Source organism: Lepidochelys kempii, chromosome 20 (assembly GCF_965140265.1).
Source record: "Lepidochelys kempii isolate rLepKem1 chromosome 20, rLepKem1.hap2, whole genome shotgun sequence".
NCBI lineage: Eukaryota > Metazoa > Chordata > Testudines > Cheloniidae > Lepidochelys > Lepidochelys kempii.
This window is the reverse complement of record NC_133275.1, coordinates 6217602-6238094: the sequence shown is the minus strand read 5'-3', so window position 1 is coordinate 6238094 and position 20493 is coordinate 6217602. Positions and strand designations below refer to the sequence as shown.

Genomic DNA, 20493 nt, shown 5'->3' with positions numbered 1-20493 from the left:
AGGGTGGTGAAACACTGGAATGCGTTACCTAGGGAAGTGGTGGAATCTCCTTCCTTAGAAGTTTTAAGGTCAGGCTTGACAAAGCCCTGGCTGGGATGATTTAATTGGGGATCAGTCCTGCTTTGAGCAGGGGGTTGGATTAGATGACCTCCCGAGGTCCCTTCCAACCCTGATATTCTATGATTCTATGATTCTATGATTCCCCACCCAGCTCACCAAAAGATGGACCAAATTTAGCGTCAAGGCTCCATTCAGCTGTAACTTAACCCGCTTTAAGGGTTATACAAACCACAGCGAATGCACCTTTCTTTAACAAGTAACCAAATCACACAAGGAGAAGCTGATTCAAATTGATGGTTTACACTAAGGCTTGGTGATTTAAATCAGGATTTAAACCGCTGATTTAAATCGATCCGCCCTGATCCTCAACCCGCCATCCCACAGCCCAGCTGCCTGCCACGGATCCCTGCTGCCCACGGGGCCAGCCACAGGGCAGCACCAACCAGGACAAAAGATGCCAGGAGCCGGATACAGATAAATATGGAAACTCCATCTTTATTGAGTGTGTATAAAGATCTCAGTATGTACAGACGTGTAAGTCGGAGGGTGGAGAGCGCAGACTGGGGGTGGGGATTGGGGGGATCTCAACCTGGCTGGGTCAAAACACTTGATTCCCCGTAGGTGCAAAGTCCGGGTTTCTCAGCCAGCAGCAGCCTCAGCACTGGTGAGATCCCCATCTCGGGTGGGGGGAGGGAGGATGGGCTCCATGCAGATGGGACCCGGGCAGGGTCCCAGCCCAGGGCATCATGCCCTCCCAGCTGAAGCCTAGCAGGGGAGAGTCCCACAACTGGAGCCCTCCCCAGGCTCACTGATTTCCCACTAGCAGCTAAGGGCTGTGTCCAGACCTGGGCTGGGGGGATACACAAAAGGGGGAGGGGGCTGATTTTTACATTCACAAGATCTGGTAACAATTAAGCAAAGAAAGAGCAGCATAAGCCCCAGTGGCACCTGGTCCACAGCCAGCCCCCCAGCCATCACAGACATGACCCCGTAGGCCCAGGGAGCTTTTGGCATCACAGGGCTGGGGCAGCCCAGGCAGGGGTGGGAGAGACCCTTCCAGCGACTCAGCTCTCATTGGCTAGCGGCCACCTGGGCGCAGCCCTGGCCCCAGGTGTCCCAAGAGAGCCGTAGAGAGGAGTGAAGGAACCTGCCCCAACGTTAACTCTGCCAACGAACCCTCGCGTGCCCCCTGAATTCATTCTCTGCCCCCCATCAGAGCATCCCCCTCACTCCCTGCAGCCCCGCCAGCCTGGGCTGAGACACTAGGCTGCCCAAGCCCTGGCTGGATTAGCCCCCGCTTCCCTTGGAGGGCACAGGCGGGTTCCATCACCATCCTTTGCCCCCGCATTGGCAGTAGGGCAGGCACCAGCATTTAGGGGGTGGGGGGAGGTATGTGTAAGCTCTGTGGCAGGTGCTGCAATCCCCAGCATTGGAAATAGGCCTCCCCGCCGTGACCCCCCACTTGCCACCCCACATGAGGGCCACGTCCTCCAGCCCAGCAAGGGGAACCCCCGCCACAGGCTAGGGAGCTACCCCTCAAAGGGGGTGGGAGAGGGAGCCACGGGCAGACTCGGAACTGGGGGGCAGCCCTGACCCGGTCCACATGGACTCTGGGAAGTGGAAAGCTGAATTGGACTGCAGGAAACAGCGGACAGAGCAGCGAGGGCTGGTCTGCCCCGAGCCTGGCTACAAGCCCAACCTGGGGGGATGCTGACACCAGGCTAGGGGGGAGCGAGAATTTCCAAGCTTGCCTGGGGTGGGGGGGGAGGCTGCTTAATGGGGGAAGCCCCAGTTACCCTGAAGAAACCCACCCATCTGCCCTGCCCCTTACAGACCTCCTGGTTATCCCTAGGAGGGGAGATGGGCTGGGGTCTAGGGGGCTCCAGGGTCAGGGGGCTGGGTGAGGGGCAGCTGAGATCACCCCACGCAGGGCCGGGGTTTGCTGACTGTGGCCCCCCACAAAGGGGCCCTGGGCTGCAGCACTGTCCCCTCAAGGCCCAGCCCCAGCCTGACGCTACATCAGGGCCCACAGCAGCCAGTGTTCACTCCCCCTGACACCCCCAGCCCCTGACCTCAGAGGGCAGAACGAGACAGCTGTCAGGGACAAAACCCTAGCCTGCCCCCTGACCTGTGCCCTGCCCCCGGGGAGACGGACTGATGGCCTGGGGACTTGGGACCATGGGTCAGGCCATCCCAGCCCCCCGAGGGATGGCATGACACTGTAATAAGGCAACCAGTGTGGGCACGAGGGGCGGAGGGTTGGCCATCGCTGGCTACAGAGGGGCAGAGGAGGAAGCCCAGGAAGCCGGCTCTTTAGCAAGTGGGGCAAGGCTCAGGCACCGCAGGACAGCAGGGAGAGGCTTCGAGGCAGCCCAGACCCCCATCTGAGTGGTGCCTGATTCCTCACCAACACCAGGGCAGGCCAAGCTGGGGCAGGCAGGAGGCCACAGTGCTGTAAAACCATCCGTGGTAACAGGAGAGGCCCCAGTGGGCACAGATCTCACGCATGCTCAGGTGGTAGCCAGAGCCCAAGCCGGGTGCCCAGCTACCAGGATCCCTGCAACAGAGCAGCAGCCAGACAGGAAATGAAAGCAAAGAGGAATCTCGCCAGCTGGGGGGAAGGGGCCAGCCCCACACAGGGGGGTGGGAATTGGGCCTCAGGCGGCACCTGTCTCCGCATGTCACACACCACACTGAGACGGACAGGCTGGGCCCAAGGCTTGGCAAGTTGCTACAAACAGGAGATTGCCCTGTGCTCTGGCTGGCACTGGACAGAGCTGGGGGGGCAGCACCAGGCACATCCAGAGCTTCCAGAGCTCTCTCCAGCCACCCAACATCCCACCTGCAGACTGCCGGGCACCAGGGCCCAGTGGGGCACTCGCGGAACCAGCTGGGATAATACTTTGGCCACCAGCGACAAAGCACTGCCCCCTACAGGAAGAGGCTCAAAGCGCGAGGGATTGAAGTGATGGAGAACGTCCCCAGGGTGCCCCATGGGGAAGGTGCTGACCCCGAGAGCGGGGCAGAGGACGGGATATGCCCCCTGGCTCCTAGCCGCTGAGCGGGTGGAGGTCCACCTTGACTTTCTCCCCACTGCTCAGCATGCCAATGGTGGGGAAGAAGCCGCCGACCGGCACCACCGCGTCCTTCTTGCCAATGATCTTCCCGTTGCGTGTGAAGAACACCTGGGGGGACAGAATGGTGCCGCGGGCTGTTAACCCCTTCACTGCCACAGCATGGCCCCTTCCCTCCCAGCCCAGGGCCCCACTCAGTACAGCCATGACATCCGGCTCCACGCTGGGAGATGCCCAGTCAAGGGCCACAGCAGCTCCTTGTTGGGAGTAACCCAATCTGCAATGACTGCAAGTGCCCCCCACTTTGCCCACAGAGACGCTTCCCAGCATGCACCACGGCTAGATGTGTACACTCTTTAGCCCGGGCCTCTGTTAAACCCAGATGCCACAAGCCCCCGGGCCCCGCCAGGCCTGTTGTTTTAGCCACCCCGTCCTATGGGCTCAGGAGCCGTAAAGCCCGAGGAGAACAAGCCAGGGGTGCAGGCCAGCCAGCCAGGAGGACTCCAGTACAGCCAATCCGAGCCCCAGCCAGCAGGCCGCAGAGCCGGGCGTTGGAGTGGTGTTAGTCCGCAGTTCTCCGGCACTGCTAAAAAGCCAGTTCCTTGTAGCACCACTTGGAGGAGGGGAACATTGTGGCATCAGCCACTAGGGGGCGCCTCAGGCCAGGGAAATCCAGCCAGCTCGTACCCAGGCCTGGGCCAAGGTCACAGTAAGGCACGGGGGAGAACAGGCCGGTCGGCCCCTGGGTTAGGGGCTGCAGTTTCTTGGGGGCTGGGCACTGCCCAGTCAGCTCCAATTGATTCAAGCTTGTTGCACGGGGTGGCAGCACCATGAGCTGTGCCAGTGTGTGTCCCTGGGGCGGGGTCCCAGGACCCCAGACAGAGCCACCCCGTCACTCCCGGCAGGGCCTCCGGCTCCTACCAGCATGGATGCAAAGCAGAAAAACCCCCATGGGGCAAAGCAGCCCCATGACACATCCCCAGTGCCCTGGAACCACCCCTCGGCACACCCCCTGCTCCCCCAAATCACCCTGGAAAATTTCCCCTCCCCCGAGTCATCCCCCAGGCGTGTTCCCCACCATGCCCCAGCCCCTGGTGCATTCCCCCTCCTGACCCACACTGGTCCCATGGCACATCCCCCAACCATGCCCCCGGCCTGACCCCCCAGCCCCACATTCCTCCCTTGAGCCACCCCACCCAGCGCATCCCCCACCCCCTCCCCAAGCTGTCCCAGCCCCACGGTACAGCCCCCAGCCAGGTGCCAGCAAAGCCCAGCTCTTACCACCACTTTCTTCCCTTCGTGCTCCTGCTCCATCTCCTCCCCGTCCTCTTCCTCCTCCTCCTCCTCCTCCTCCACCTCCTGGTGCAGGTACATGACATTCCGCACGCCCCGCAGCTTGGGCTTCAGGTCCATGGTGTCGCAGCTGTCGTCGCTGTCGCCTGGGGTGGTGGGGAAAGCCGGGTCACCCCGGGGCTGGGTTGTACCCCATGCAGGGAGCACCCGCTGGGGTCTCTGCAACAGGCTGGGCCCTTCGACTCACGTAGCAGCGGCTCCAGGATTAAACCCCACTAAGGACCCCCCACCCCCAATCCAGATTCATTCCCCCGACAGGCCCCCCAGGAGCTGCTACCACATGTCCTCCGCTCAGCCCCGTCCAGCCACCACAGCGAAGGCACTGCCTAGCACCCATCGGCACTGCCTAGCACCCAGGGTGCCCCGCGAACGCCAGCCCCTGCCCTCACCAGGCCTGAGCCAGGGGGTCGAAGCAACTCGGCCAGGTCAGCAGCACAGCCAGAAACGCCATCCCGGCTGCCTGCCTCTAGCCACTAGACCATGCTGCCTTGCTCCACATCCCCCCTGCTTTTCTGAGTCTTGTTTCACCACCGGGGGCAAAGCTGGGGGACTGGCTGCAGCCCTCAGCACTACACTCATTGCTACAGGACTGGATCTCAGGTCCCCGGGGGCCAGCCACGCCTCCCCCAGCCACGTGCGGTCACACACCTTCGCTGTCGAGGATGTAATCCCGCGGGAACATGATCCCGCAGCCCATAATGTCGCCCTTGTAGCACCGGGGCCCGAAGGGGTCGCCCACGCCGCTCCCGTGGAAGATCTTCCCATCGTCTGGAAGGAAGAGGCAGAGGAGAGGCTGTTAAGCATGGCGGGCCTGGCAGGGCGGCCCGGGAAGGGGAGCGATGCCCAGGCACGTGGCCACTCTTTGGGGAGATTTCCAGCCTGGCAGCACCACCGGTCTACACCAACCAACATGGTCTCTGCCTGCAGGGCAGGTGGGTCAGACTACGTCCGCCAGTGGGAGATGGCACGAGATACCTGGGCCACACAGCTCACAGCCGCACTGGCGCCATGGGACTCGGGCCAGGATAGGAGAGAGCACGGGCCGAGCCTGGGGGAGAGGTGGACCCCGCACAGAGTGCGGCTCTCTGCCCCCCTTTAGTGGCTGGGCCACGCGGAGGTTTGTGAGCAGGCTTGCCGAGAGGAATCCTAGCTCATCCGGCTTTTGGGGGCTGAGGTTCCAGGTCAGCCCCCACTTAAGGGCTACTGGGGGAAGACGCTCTAGGTTAACAGCTGCTCTTAGAGGATGGGATACAGGAATAAGGGACAGGGGGCAGGTGATTGTCCAGGGAATCTGGGCCTTTTGCTGCATGGAGGACAGGACAGACCTAGAGGTGCAGGGTTCCCGCTGCAATGCTCCACAGCTGGACCCGCACTAGTTGCCAGCTATGAGTGATCCCACCATGGGTGCATGAGGGGCTGTGCTTACCTGGCGCTTTGCCCTTGCCCACCGAGGTGGTTTGCTTGTACTCCTCCTCCCTAGCAGCTGGGGGGATGGGCGTATTCGGGGGGGATGGGCTGCACGCACCCCCCTGCCCCCCCGGTCTCTACCAGTGTCTGCTCCTGTGCAGAGATTGCGAATTGCAGAGCGAGCGCCCATGTTACCACAGGCCGGGGAGAGCGATCGCTCAGAGGGCACGGTGCCAGCACCCCAGGCCTCACCCTGCCCTATCTCGGCTCCCTTGCCAGCCCCAACCCGCCCACCTCCTCAGCCCCCACAGCTGGCTGTACTGTCAGCTGCCTCCCGAGCCATGGACCGGACCCAGGGGGCTGACCACACGCCCAGCGGCGCCAGACCCTCCTCTTAGCCCTGAGAGACCCCAGCGCCCAGCCGGCCATGGCCTGCACCCGGGAGTGCTGCAAGAAAGCTGATGCACCGGGGTGAGCTCCGGGCTGGGGCCACACGCTGAATGGGCTCTCATGTACCAGAGAGCAGATGGTGCCAGGGGAGAGAAGCCGAGCGTGGGAGCCCACGTGAAAGGAGCCAGGGGGGCCCCGGCTGTGCCTCCCGCACCATGCAGCTGGTTCGTGGACCAAGGAGCCCCAAGGCACATGGGCCAGGCAGAAGGCGGAGGCCTGGCGGGGGGCAGGGGGGGGTTGTTTCAGCAAACAAGGGAGATGCACCCAGCGGAAGGGGCGGTAAATATTTCTCCCCGTTGCCAGGGAAACCGAAGCTGGGAATAATACTGTGTAAACATTCCTGTGTGTCGAGAGCGAGCGCGCCTTGTAGGGGATCCCCTGGCTCCTGCCACAGGCGGGGGCGGGCACCAGGGCCCATGCAGGATAACCGGAGGGAAACAGACCCCTGGAGGCTGGGGGGAGCAGGGCTTGCTGGTGGACGGTACTCGGGGCGGGGGCAAGGGAAGGCTTAACCCAGCCCCCTCTCATGCCACATGGAAAGGAGCCCAGGAGAACGCCATCCCCTGCACCAGGTCGCTGGAGATTTTCCAACCTCCCAACCGTCTCAGGGCACCAGCAGGGTGCAACGAGGGGGCCATGGCCTGCTGCTGCCCCCCTTGCCGAGGGAAGACCCCCCAGTAGATCTCAACCCCGTGCCCTCTGCAGCCAGTTCGGTACCTGCCCAGCTCTCCCCTCCTGGCTCCTTCCACCTACCCACAGGGTCCCATACACCCACTCCTCAGTACCCCCCCCCTTCGGCCTCGGAGCTAGGCTGGAATCCTTTCTTCCTTGCCCCCTCCCCTCCAGCATCACAGACCTCCCAAGCCAGGGAGCTCCGCGCCCCCCATTGCTGAGCTGGGGCCACAGCAACCTCAACTGGTGTGTTCTACCCAGGTCTGGGTGAGGGAGGCCGTGAGCTCGACCCTCGCCCAGCACGATGGGGCCCCGATGGTGACTGGCCCTTGGGCACTGGCATCAGAACCATGCTGCGAGCATGGGGAGCATCCCTCGGTCTAACCCCGGAGAGACGAAGGCCAGCGGCTGCACTGGACGGCGGGGGGGTGTGTGTGTGTTCAGGAGATGTAGGAGTTCTCGGCCCCGGCTGGACTCCGCGTTCCACTCACTCCCAAAAGTCCTAGTTTGGAAGGAGATTGGCTCCTTGATGGGTAGTTTTTCTATTAGCCCCAAGTGAGAGCAAGGCCCCATTGGGCCATGCAGCTCCCCTGCCCCAAAGAGCTTCGAGACGAAACAGAAAGAATGGAGGAGAAACTGAGGCACAGCCAGGAGAAGGGGCTTCTCCCGGTTCACCGAGCAGGTCGAGGCAGAGCCCGGACTAGAACCCAGGTCTGCTGCTTCCCAGCACCCTAGACTGTGCTGCAACCTCAGTCAGCTATTCGAGCCCAGGCACCCAGCCATCAGGCTCGCCAAACCCAACTCAGACTGCGCTGGGGCTGCCAGCCAGGCAGCTGAGCTCCAGCTACGAGGCAAGATCCAAAATGGGGGTGGGGGAGGCCAGGCTGGAGCCACGAGCGACTGGCTGGGGCTGCCAGGGAAAGGACAACGTGGCCAAAGGGAGCTGGGAAACCTGGACACAAGTGGGTCACAGCAGCTGCCTCTGCCCCCCATGCACCCGCCTGCACACCATGCTCAACTGTTTGAGAACTGGCCTGGCACTGGGGCATCTGGGCACACCCCAGGCACCCAGCTGCAATGCTCACCATGGGCAGCAATGTTCAGCTGCCCTTGGCTAGCCAGCCCACCCTGGGGGAGAGAAAGATGATGGGCAAGGAAGGAGAAAGGCCTCCGCAAAGACCCACCGGCCCAAGAGAGCAAGCCGGGCACTGCAGGCCGAAGATCTCTGCTTGTGACCAAGCCACGGGGCGGCTGGCCTCCACCAAGGCCTCCCACACTCCTCACGGATGCCTTCAGCTCACACCAGCCACAGCCCTGGCAGAGATGGGGAGGGGAGCATCCGAGATAGCTCCGTGCCATAAGGAGGGTGATGAGAGCCGGAGCCGGACACTCAGAGGCAGCAAAACAAAAGAGATTGCCCTCGATTCGCCAGCCAGCCACAAACCAGGGAGCTGGCAGGAGCCAGGGACGGAGGGAGAGGGCCACACAATGAACAGAAGCCCATGAGGGAGTTTAGGGCCGGGTTACTGCCCCTCGCTTCTGCAGACTCTCCCCCCTACCCACGTGGTACCTCCTCCACTCGCCTGCAGCACGAGCGGATAGGAGAAGCTCTTGCCCGTCTGCATCGCTACCTCCCAGCCTGGGCTCTGCTGCCCGGACATTCCCCCGCTGCAGGACTGATTGAGCGCCCGTGTCTGCCAGAGGTTATGGCAGCTCAGAGCAGCAGCTGGCACTGCAAAGGCTGGGTAACACGAAGGGAAAAAAGGTGGGAGGAGAATTTTTCCAGGAAGAGGAGGAGGAGGAAGGTGAAGTGGCCAGCGAAGGGAAGTGGGAGGCAGCAGATCGAATACTTGGATGGGAATTTGAATGTTCCCCTGGCGCCGAGCACTGGAAAGAAACCACCAGGAATCAAAAGCGTTTACAGCTTTTCCTTCAGAGAGACAAGTCAGACAGAGAAAATAAAATCCTTAATCAGGCAGAAAGGGAGTGCGGCCCAGAAGGTCGGACTGCCCACGGAGGGAAGGGATGGAATGCGGAGCGAGAGTGGGGACAGCTCCCAACAACTTCAATCCCGAGGGAAGGGCCACAAGGCTCCCAGCCCTGCTGTCTTGGAGCCAGAGGACCCGGTAGGATTACGGTGACCAGGCCTCAATCGTCCATCGAGGGTTGAGACTGCATCAACAGTGCCTCTGCCACTAAGAGCCAAGACTCAAGGGCTGACCTAGGCCAGAGATAGCAAGAGGTCAGGCTGCCACCAAGGCACCCGCACACAAACCCCGATCACCACTAGATGGTGGCAATGGGGCTCCTGAACCAGGGGTTGGGAGCCCATAACTGGGTGACTCAAGCAGAGATGTTGAAAACACCCAGGCACTGTTGGTTGTAAAAATCCTGCCCTCAGCAGCTTCTGGCCTTGTGTGTAGAACCCTAGACGGGACTCTCAAGAGACCTGGGCTCTATTCCCAGTTCTGCCGCTGGATGACCTTGGGAAATCCACTTCCCTGCCCCATGCCTCAGTTTCCCCCTCTGTCATACAGGGATAAGGCTACTGCCCTTCTCTGTAAAATGCTTGGAGCTCTGCTGCTGGACTAGCAACATCACCTAAATCTTTTCAACACCCTTCCCGAAAGCACGGCTGAGCCTGGGCAGCAGCAGATGCAGGTGGTGCTCCAAAGCCATACCCCGAGCCAAGCAGCCACCTGGCTCTAAGCACTGTGGCTCTGATCTGCCAAGTGGCTCCTTGGAGATCTGCTTGTGTGGTTACACACACTTGGCCTGATGCCTGGCTGGTGTCGCACGACTGACTTCGGAGCAGCTATGCCGATTCACATCCAGAGATCAAGCCGAGGGGCCCCTAGAGAGAGGTTCAGCACGGACACTTACAGCCCTGTGTGTTGGGTAACACAGGCCAGAATGATCAGAGCAGGAGCTGGTCTTTGCAGCGAGCACCTCCAAAAGCTCTAGGCAGCCACAGAGGCAGCAGGTCACAGGAACAAGTCCCCAGGACCAACCCTGCACTCAGCAGCTGTTCAGCTCCCAGCTGGTGGAGCGTGCTGGCTGGGAGCAGCCACAGTGGGACAGCTGGCTCAGCATGCTAGTAGCTAATTCTCAGCTGATGGGGATCAGCCGAAAGCCAGCATTACAGTCCAAGGCAGGGGAGAGAACCCCACTCTTCAGCTAGCCACACTGCCAGCTCCTTCTGGCCCAGTGGAGCAGACACGGTGCCAACAGGGAAACCCCAGGTCTCGCTGTACTCGTCAATTTTAAGGTCAGAAGGGACCACGGTGATCATTTATTCTGACCTCCTGCACATCGCAGGCCACAGAAGCTCATCTGACCCTCTAAGGAAAGGCAGCTGGAGGCTCCAGGGAGTCCGACCTCCAGATCCCTGGTCGATTGCTCTGCCTAAGAGCCTGGTGCCAAGCACCCGCTAGTCCCCTGGGCTTTCACAGCGAGCAACACAAGAGCCAGCCTCGGTTCATTCTTATCATGAGCCCTGGGAGGGGGAATGTGTCCACACCCGGGCCTGCAGCCCTCAGTGCTTGAGCCCAGCTTCCATACAGGGGCTGGGTGAGAACCACTCTTCGAGAGCAGAGTCAGTAGTGGGGATGTTACTGTAACCCACCCTCTACTGGGTGACTGTTCCCGCTGGCTGAATCACACACAAGAAGAGGAGACTCTACGGTCTGTTAGCTCAGGTAGGAGAGGCTCACGATTTGAGACTAAGAGTCCCAGGTTCAACCCCTGCTATAGACAACGCACAGAGGGCTGCTGCATGTTCGGGTACTTAGCAAATTAATAATGGCTTGCTGTTCTTCCTGGGGTGCAGATTAATGTGGGCTAAATTCAAAGCAGGCAGAAACAAGCATCAAAGACCCAGAGGAGCGTGTGGCAGCAGAAAGGGGGCAGGCCAGTTTTGACATAAGAAGATTGAAAGGCAACAGCCAGATGAACTGAGCCCCTAGTGGAAATAACTCATCCCCCATCCCTGCTGGAGTGCAGTGGGTCTGACTGGATCCAGCCCACAGCGCGAGAGGACTCAGAGCTAAGAGGACCACCATCATCCATCGCAAGCCGGAGATGGGCAGATATGGCAGCAGTAACCAGTGGGGTTGTAAGCAAGTGGAGCTACCTGTGGCCTGAACATTAACCAGCTTTCCCAGCTGATAAACTTGGCACCAAACACCGAGCCTCACCGGGCCTCGCTCTGGTGGGCTGCCAACTCCCTGGACTTCTCCACTCACGATCCAGACCCCACCGCTGAGAGGCTGCCCCGAGAGCAGAATGAAAGCCGGACCCTTTGACATTAAAGACATTTTCAAAAGCTTCTGCAAGCCCCAGGGGTATTTATGCACCTAACTCCCTTAGCTGCTTTTTGAAAACTCCCCCACTAAAAGCTTGGTGTCCAGTGTTGGGAGAATGACACTTCCACCGTCCCCCAAGTTGTGTGCATTGCACTGACTGCCAGTGGCTGCCCCTGGGTGATGCTGCTGCATTTGGGGAGTGCATGGTTAAACTGGGAAGGGACAGCTTCCTTTGGGTTCTGGCCAGAGACTTAGATTCCTCCCCATTCCAGTCCTGCCTCGCTCACCTGCATGGTAGGCCACAGATCCTCTGCTCCAGCCGGGATGGCGGTTTTTCGGGTAGTCCTAGGGCAGAGAGAGGAGGGAGGGTGGGTCTCATGACTTCACCCATTATCACCTAGAGTCCCAGCAGCGGGAATTGCTAAAATATTTCCCTATAAAATGTGAGTTTGCCTTTGGCCTTGGGCCGAGATGGAAAATCCAGCTGTAAAAGCGCAGCAGACACATCCCCCACTCCCCCCAGCCACATCCCTGGCGCCACGGCATGCCCCCTCCCGCCATCCCCGATGGAGGCTGTGACTCGCTTGGCTTCAGGAAGGGGAGGGGAACCAGGCCCTGTGCAATCAGAGCGCTTGGCCCATGAGAGAGTTAATTGGGAGGCCGTGGCATGGCCTGCCTCAGGTGCATGACTCACCGACAGGTAAATCCCTTGGGATTAGACGGCTGCAGCTCAATGAATGAGGATGCACTGCACCGAGACCAATCCCAAACCACCGGGGATGAGGGAACCCTGCCCGAAGGCTGCCAAGGCTAACAGCAGGCCAGCCAGCACCAGCATGAGTCAAGGGTGACTCAGAGCTACCTGCTCCCCAGAGCTTTCTGGCCCCTGTTTGAAAGATGCTCCTGGGACCTACGCAGCAACTTGCTCCACCGCGGCCCAGCCCAGTGCAGAGCGTGCGTTGGCTAGCGGCGCAGCGGGAACGCTACGGGGCTGGGGACCCAGGACAGGGATAGGCCTGTTGCATCAATCAGAGGGGTTGGGGTGCTGCCAGTCCCGACAATATCACCTGGACATCAGACAGGAAGGATGGTCCAGTGGTTAGTACGCAAACCTGGGACTTAGTCAAATGGCTGCCCCTTGGACAAGGCATGTCTACACTGAACACTGAACCTGGGCTCTGAAGCCCCCCTTCCGTCCACAAACAAATCACTCTGACTCAGGGCGCTAAGCCCTCAGTCCTAGAACCCTGCTGGGAGGGTGGGTCAGAGCCAGAGTCCCACTGAGACTCGGTTCCAAGCCCTGTCTTTTAGCAGTGTGGGATGCCTGCCAAGCTGCAGCCCCGAGTCAGAAGGTCCATGCAGCACAGCGCAGATACATTAGCATGGCTGAGACGCGGGTCCAGCAGCTGCAAACCCAGGTTCACAACGCAGTGCGGACACTCAAGAAATCCCAACTCCATAAGCCCTGGTCCCACAGATCCAGGTTTAGGGAACAGTTTAAACGGACTCAGTCTCTCTGTGCTTGTTCCCCATCTGTACAATGGGGTTAGGGTTAGGGGCGTGTGGGGTTAAATACACGGAAGGTCGTGACATGACGACAATATGGTGACAGGGACCAAACCAGTACAAGGGGTAGATGGAATTTAGGGTTTCCAGCTGACAATGCTGTGACCCAGCGTGGCTTGTCACACTTAACCTGGCCTGCCCCCAAGAGACCGCTGGACACAAGCGCCCATTTCCACCTATTTGCCGCATTCCAGCTGCAGCAAAAGTGGGCAAGGAACAGCGGGATTAAACGGGGTCGCTTCTGGCTTCTTCCCAGCCCAGGTTCCAGGGGCACCTCCTGCCTGTTGTGGGCCATTCACGTGGGCATTTTGTTGCCCTGTTAACGATTTTGAGTCCTCTCTTCTGAGAGGAGGGGCAGCTTCCTTTGGGGTCTGGCCATGGACAGGTTGCCCCCTTCATTCCAGAACGCAACCCGCCAACCAACTCATGTGAAAACTACAAACAGTGTAGTCTTTCCTCAGTGCTTACCTCCTATCAACTCATCTTAACCACCAATCATCATCCCTAGCTCTTATCCCAAAGCGCTTTTCAAAGAGGTATCATTGTCCCCACATTACAGATGGAGAAACTGAGGCATGGAGGGGGGAGGAGAAGTACTTTGCAAGCCAGTGGCAGACCTGGGAACAGAAAACACCTTCTCTCTTAGGGAAGAAAGCGCCTAAGAGGGTCTGTGTTGGTCTCATTCGTTAGGCCAGGCCTGCTCTTAGCTGTTTGAGCGGCAGAGTTATTGCCATCAAGGTAGGTTTTTGCCAACGCGGTGATGCAGGTGAAAGCCTAGTGTAGAGAGTTATCCCAGTATAAAACTGCTTATGCGGGTATCGCTTATTTCGCTTCTCTGAACCGGAATAAGTCAGGGGGCAAAGCCGACACAGTTAACACGGCAAAACCTAAGTGCAGACCCGACTTTACATGGTCCCCGCAGAGAATGTCATCAGAGGTGCCCGTTGCAATGCAGACACTCCCTCACTAGGAACTGAACTGAGAGCCCACCCCTCATTTCACGTAGTGCCGGCAGAGCAATTCCCAATCACTGTCCCAGATTAGGGCTGTCCTGGCAGCCTCACTCGTAGGTTGTCATCAGACAAGGCACAGCTGGGTAACAAGCAGATCCCTGTAGACAGTAGCTGACTTGGCAAGAGAATGGAACCTGGCAACGTGGGTACAGCCAACCCCAGGGCCAGCTCTCACACAGAGACTGGACCTGGCAAGCCCGATGTGCCATGAGGAATGCTAGCAGCAGCAGGGGAGGGTAATGTGCTGCATCACCCGGGAGATGAACATGAGTGCATGAATCCAGACCACATGTCAGGACAAACACAAACAGATGGCAGGAAAGGGGCAGGGGGTGGTTTGCATTCTCGAGGGGGAGGCAGCGCAGCCTACAGGATGGCTCCTATGCCACAATCAGGTGAGACCTCACAAAGAGAAATGAGCCTGGCTAGATCATTCACCTGCTGGGGGGGAGAGGGGTGCCTGGGAAGGGGCTTTTAATAAATAGGCACAATAATAAAACATGCAGCTTGTGTAACGATCGGGGCACCTCGTGGAAGCTGAACATGGTTAGGCTGGGTCATCCCACGGATGGGAGATCTCCTCAGAACAACCTGGTCTCCGAAGCCCCACCTCAAACCACTCTTGCTATCAGCAGGCTCGTGGACAGACACACATATCGGACGGATGTGTGGGACCCATCCAGAAGGCACTTTCCCCGCAGTGGCTTTACCTTCCGGGCCAGGCCTAGCGCAATATAGCACTTCTCCCCGGGGTCTACGATCTCCACCTCAAAGTAGTGGCTCCTGGTGCTCAAGGGGTGCCTTGCCTGGGCCAGCCCAACGTCGATGATGCTCTTCCCCTTGCCCACGTACTCCAGGAGCTGCAGAGAACAGGAGATCGGAGTCAACCTCTGAGAGCAGACGCGGCACCGGAGACCCACAAGGCAGGGACTCCTATGGCAGCAGTTCTCATCTTTCCCATGCCAACACAGTCCCAGCTCCTCACCCAGTATCCCACTCCCAGATAACCAGGACACCCTCCCCTCTCTTAGCAATACAGGAAGGACGGGGTGAATCCCTACCCCCCAGGCACCTGTTCACAAGTCATAGGTAGCAAACCCCTAACCTGTAGAATGATCGATTGTTTGCCCTGGAAAGGTCCCCTGCACGGCCACAGAGCAGGCCCTGCTCCTGTCTGCACTGCACAAGTGACCCGGGGGAGCCTGGGCTGCAGGTTCCATCTGTCCCTAGCCTGGGAGTGTTTCGTAGCCCGGCAGGGAGCAAAGGAGAATGCCACTCAGCTCTCCGGCCCAGTTTAAATCGTGGCACTTCAAGGTGAAGTGAATGGCTTATGGAAAAGCCTGTATGGAAGGAGACCAGCTGGGTCTCTGCAGCCCTATGGGTGGGGTCACTCAGTCTGGCTTAGTTATACAGTGATCTAGCTCCGCCCAGTGGGAGGGACTTATGCCCCCAACACTGGGGACCGGGAGGGGGGCTCAGACAGATTTCAGAACTGAAGGTTGGTAAGTTTCAACAGAAGAGGGAAAGGAAGTAACAGAAGCCAGCCAACCTGCTCGCCTGGCCAAGGGTCACATAAAAGAGCATGTCAGGCCTTGTCCCCCTTGGGATACAGAGAAGCATCTTCTAGGAAGCAGAATGAGACCGCTCAGTCCTTTCAAACAAGCCAGGGACAACCCTGCGACGACAGCTGTTCTAGGCTACCCCCTACGTCCCACCAGATCACCCAGAACACCCCATAGCCAACTCCTCAAGAGAGCCAGCCATCCCCGAAAAGCCCTGGGGTTGGGGAGGAAAGGGGAGTCATTAGAAGAAACAGCTTCTGTTGGAGAGAAAAAATAGATTGTGTCCTAGTAGTACAGACTGAGTTAAACTGATCTCGCTTGGGATCTGGCTAACTTTGGGAGGGTGGGGAGGAGAGAGAAGAAAGCTGCATTTTCTGTCCCAGTTGCTCTAAGGATCCAGAGGGAATTGCAAAATCTGGGTTTTTCAGGAGGAGAAGGGGATGTTTACAAGGCCGGGAGCTTTGCAGATTCATGAGGCAAGCCCTGTGTCACGAGGTTTTCTTTGGACAGCGCCCGACATTCCAATTGTTGCTTCACAGACATCAGCTTTTGTTTCCTGCCTCCAGCAAGCCGGGCCCTTGTCCCACCTAACGCAGCTGCGTGGAAAAATATCCCTTCAGGGATCATAAACGAGACAACCTCACACCCTCCTTTGCTCCCCAGGGCTGCCTGGGCTCATCTCTTAGGAAGAGAGTCTTATTTACACTCACAAGATCAGAGTTGCAAGAGCCGACACACCACGTCAAAGGCCTGGCAATCAAGAAAACAACACACGAACTGGCTGACAGCTGGAGCTGACAGATTAGTTTGTACCAGGCCCAAAGCATCTTGTCCATTTTAGCTCCCCCACCCCGCATCTCGGAGCCCGGCTGCATGTTGAACCAATATTTGCTGGCTCCTGCCAAGCCATGGAAAGGGTCAGTGGTTTACATTTTTCCACTCAGTCGCTGCATTGCCACGGGATTCTGAGAACTGCTCATCCATTTAAGAACCAAAATAAAATCAGCACGAGGCTCTGGAAGACGAAGTCACCTCGGGTCACTCCTTGACAAGGAACAACACTGGAAAGAGACTGTAAATGTTCCCCTGCTGGAAGAAAGCAAGCTTAGAAGAGAAGGATACTTACGTAGGATCACGTAAAAGAGCATGTCAGCTCCGTCGATTAGAACAGCAGATAATGTAGGTGGCTGCACATTATGCATGCATGTGGCGTCCAGACAGGGCTGGGGCCAATGACAGCACCAGACCAGGAGCTAGTCCTACAGGCTGATGGGAAAAAGCCTGCACACCATTACATGAAGAGGGTAAGTTTCCTGGGCACAGCAACTGCTCTAAAACACTGGGGGAGATGCAGAATGGCCAGGGGTTTGTGGGGCCACTCAGCTGTGCAGAGCCAGGGGCTTGCTCAGAGCCAGGGACATTTTTTTCCATGCTCTAATAGATCCACTGTAGGTACAAACATGGCGCCCATAACCGCAGCTTCTGGGCATATCACACTTATCAATGTATTTAACCTCCTAACCCTGCTGCGAGGTGGGGCAGTTTTCCCCAGTAGCCATGAACTGAGGCACAGAGACACTAAGCGACTTGCCCTCAGGTCACATAGGAAGTGTGTGGCAAAGCCAGGAATTGAACCTGGGTGTCCCAATCCCCAGGCTACAGCCCTCACCCCTGCACAATCCTCCCTCAGCTAGCTCTGCTGCAATACACAACCAGAGCATGTGCTCCAGGCCAGAACACGGCATTCAAAGTGGAGCACATGCTGAGAAGAGCCACTAGGTTGACCAGGGGAACGGAGCTGATCTCACAAGAGGAGACAGGAGGGGCTTGGCTTGCTCAGCCAGACAAAGGCTGAGGGGGATCCAATTGCTCTAGGTAAATTACACCGGGAAGGGGGAAGAGCTTGAGGAGCCAAAGGACAACGCTGGCACAAGAACAAATCTGAATTAACTGGCCAGGGAGCAGCTGAGGCTGGAGGAGAGGAGTGGGTTTGCAGCCTCAGTAGGAAGGGTTGGGGGCAAGTGCCCTATGCTGTCTGAAGAAGGGACCTGATCCATTTCTGGCCAGGATGATGTGATGGGGCTCCCACAAAACCAGGCATAACCTCAGCGACCATTCCAGTCCTATGGCTCCACTCTTTGTGCAGGGCAGCTGGCATCTTACAGAGCAACTCCAAAGCCCTTGAGGCGGGGTGCCTCAAGGCATCTGGGGGGAACCTTGGCTCCCCTGAAGTCAATGGCGGAACTGCCTTTCGGTGAGGGAAGGGCAGTGGGGGAAGATTTCCCCATGTGGTTTTCCATTCCCATCCCCTGGAAGCTTCTCCAGACCTAATCCAAGCTGGATTTGGGGGGGCAACATATCCAGGGGTTTCCCAGGTAGGGGGCACAGTCTGAGACTCTTTGGTGGCTCCTTCTCCCCACCCCATTCCCTAAAACCTGGGGAGGGAAATGGGCTCCAGGGATGCTCACAACACAAAAACCACCAGCACAACCTGCCCCACAGGCTAGCAGCCACGGAGCCCATGGGTTGTAGGATCCTGACCTCCGACCTCTCACCCCTAGCGTGGGAGGTGCCAGGCTTGCCGCTGCCCTGAATCTGTGGGAAGATACCTTCAGACCCCAGTGCTGGCACCCCAGAGTTGGGTGACCGCTTTCTAGGGGCAGGCTTGGCACCCACCAGCCGGGCCCCTGGCCCTGGAGACCTTCCCAGATGGGAAGCTTCCCACCAGCAGCTCACGCCCCTCGGCTGCAACTTGCCCCAGCAAAGGTGCTGGCATGCACGCTCCTCCTGGAGACCGGAGGGGGGCATTGTTTACCCAGTGCCATGGCAGCGCTCACAGCAGTGGCAGTGATTCACCCAGCGGTGCTGCCCACAAAATACCTTAATCCCCTTTTAATTAGCTGCTTTAAAACTAGTAAGGCATCATCTGAATAACAGACTGAGTAGCGGCTACCAGCCTACGCCCCCCAGCCCCGCCCTGTGCCATCCAACATCAACAGGGACTCCTCCCAGGCCTACACAATCCCTCCCAGCCCCCGCACTCCAGCTCAAAGTGCAGCCCCCAGCACCCTCCGGCCTCCCTCGTGCCCCATTCCATAGCCATACACCCATACAACAATGCGTTTGCCTCGCCCCCACTGGAGCTGGGAACGCTCTCTGCGCTAAGAGACAACGATAGCTGCATCCATAAGGGTTGCGCCGTGTCTTCCGCGGCGTTCAGAAGCAATCACAGCTCAGAGAGTGTGTGACAGGACCCTCAATAGCTCGGTCGCTGCTGGAGCTCAAAGAGATGATCACACACAGACGCTTCAGGCCTGAAAGAGCTATAATTTGGAAGCCTCCCAATGCAGAGCACAATGGAGTGGCTCCTAAGCTGCAATGGGCAAGCGCAGCTCCTCTTTGGTTTGATGGGGGTGGCGCTGAGCCAGGAAAAAGGAACTGCAAGGATCGAGGACAAGTCTGAGAAGGCCCCCCCCGAAGAACAAGGCACAAAGCTGGAGAGTGGCTCAGGCAGCCCGCTGAGTGCGTAGGCAGGTTGAATACAGTGCCCCTCTGGAAAGGCAGTCCCATGCTGGCTGGTCACCTAGGTATGAGTTCTCAACCGGGGGGGGGAGGGGGGGCAGGACCTGGTGTGAGGAGGGGGCACATGCCACCTGGCCTCTCTCACATTGCTGAATGGCATCTTGACTTGATGGATGAAGGTTCCAGGGGGTCCCTGTATGGACAAACCTAAGAATCCTTTGCCATGGGCAGGGAGGGAATCAGCCCATAATCTCAGCAGGGCTTCTCAAGGGGGCATTTGTGCCACCCTTGCCAGCTTCCCTTCAAATGATGCTTCCTAGCAGGCAGCTGGGTTTGGAAAAAGAAAGAGGCCCGTGTAATTCCCCAGGACGGGGAGCGTGTGCGGGGAGGAGACGGCCCGAGGCGATTGTGGCGCAGATGACGAAAATTCCAAGACAACCAACTTTTCGGAACAGACAGACACATGATAAAACTGCCCTTTACCTCCCCCTCCCAGCCAACCGGAGCACCCAAACCAGGCCTTTCATCAAGGGCCGTCAGTAATAAGACTGTCCGAGAGAAGAATGTGAATTATGTGCATTATCATTTCCTGACAGTCTGGAGCTAAAACGGAAAAGCCCTGGCTAGAGATTCAACGGATTGGGGGAGGGGGAATTTAGCAGGGGCAAACTTATTCAGCACTAAGGGTGGCAAGATGGAGAGGAACAGTCTGCAATCTCCCCTTCTAGGCTGGCCCAAGGGCGGAGGTGGTTTTCACCGATTGTTCTTTCCTGGTAGGGAAGAGGGATAGCTCAGTGGTTTGAGCACTGGCCTGCTAAACTCAGGGTTGTGAGTTCAATCCTTGAGGGGGCCATTTAGGGATTGGTCCTCCTTTGACCAGGGGGTTGGACTAGATGACCTCCTGAGGTCCCTTCCAACCCTGAGATTCTATGATAAGCTGTATCAGAGAGCTAGTCAGTCGGACATTATTAAAATTAGGCAAAGGCAGCATGGTGCAGTAGGCAGAGCACAGGAAATTTGAAAATCATGTCCCAGGCCTTCAAGCAATTGCGATTCGGAGGCCCCTGCCCCTACCCCACCCCAGTGTGGCACCCTCTTAGAGGGGCCTAATTCTCAGAAAGTCCCGAGCACCTGCGTTCTGGAAACCAGGCCATTTGATCAGCAGTCCAGACATGCAAAAAAATCACTAGTCGCTTTCAAAGACATCAGCTCTGCTACTGCTTTGCTGGGTGGCATGGGGCAAGTCCTCACCCCCTACCCTGCTCTGTGCCTCAGTTTCTCCATCTATTACATGACAATGATGCCAACAATCCTTTATAAACAGCTGAACTATCAGGCCCTTAAGCACCTAAATCTAGGCCCTGTCCCCAGTGTCTGAGCACCTCACAATCCTTAGTGTATTTACCTGCCCAACCCTGCTATTATCCCCATTTCACATGGGGAAATGGAGTCACAAGAGAGGTTAAGAATGGATTTTGTTGTCAAAGGCTCAAATGGCAGCATCCCCCTA

At 58.2% G+C, this 20493-nt stretch overlaps 1 protein-coding gene across 3 annotated transcripts in view; it reads right to left on the bottom strand.

The window, feature by feature from the left end:
- Nucleotides 1-529: 529 nt before the first annotated feature.
- The window catches only part of SPRYD3 (SPRY domain containing 3), a 40171-nt gene continuing 20207 nt past the window's right edge, over nucleotides 530-20493 (bottom strand). For 2 of the 3 annotated variants that reach the window (XM_073319136.1, XM_073319135.1), the window contains exons 7-11: nucleotides 14610-14759; nucleotides 11608-11665; nucleotides 5136-5255; nucleotides 4416-4573; nucleotides 530-3245 (exon numbers count right to left, since the gene is read on the bottom strand). In XM_073319136.1, the coding sequence (XP_073175237.1) occupies nucleotides 3111-3245; nucleotides 4416-4573; nucleotides 5136-5255; nucleotides 11608-11665; nucleotides 14610-14759 (621 nt within the window). In that variant the 3' untranslated portion in view covers nucleotides 530-3110. The remainder of the gene's footprint in view (nucleotides 3246-4415; nucleotides 4574-5135; nucleotides 5256-11607; nucleotides 11666-14609; nucleotides 14760-20493) is intronic. The other variant, XM_073319137.1, reaches the window with a different exon arrangement.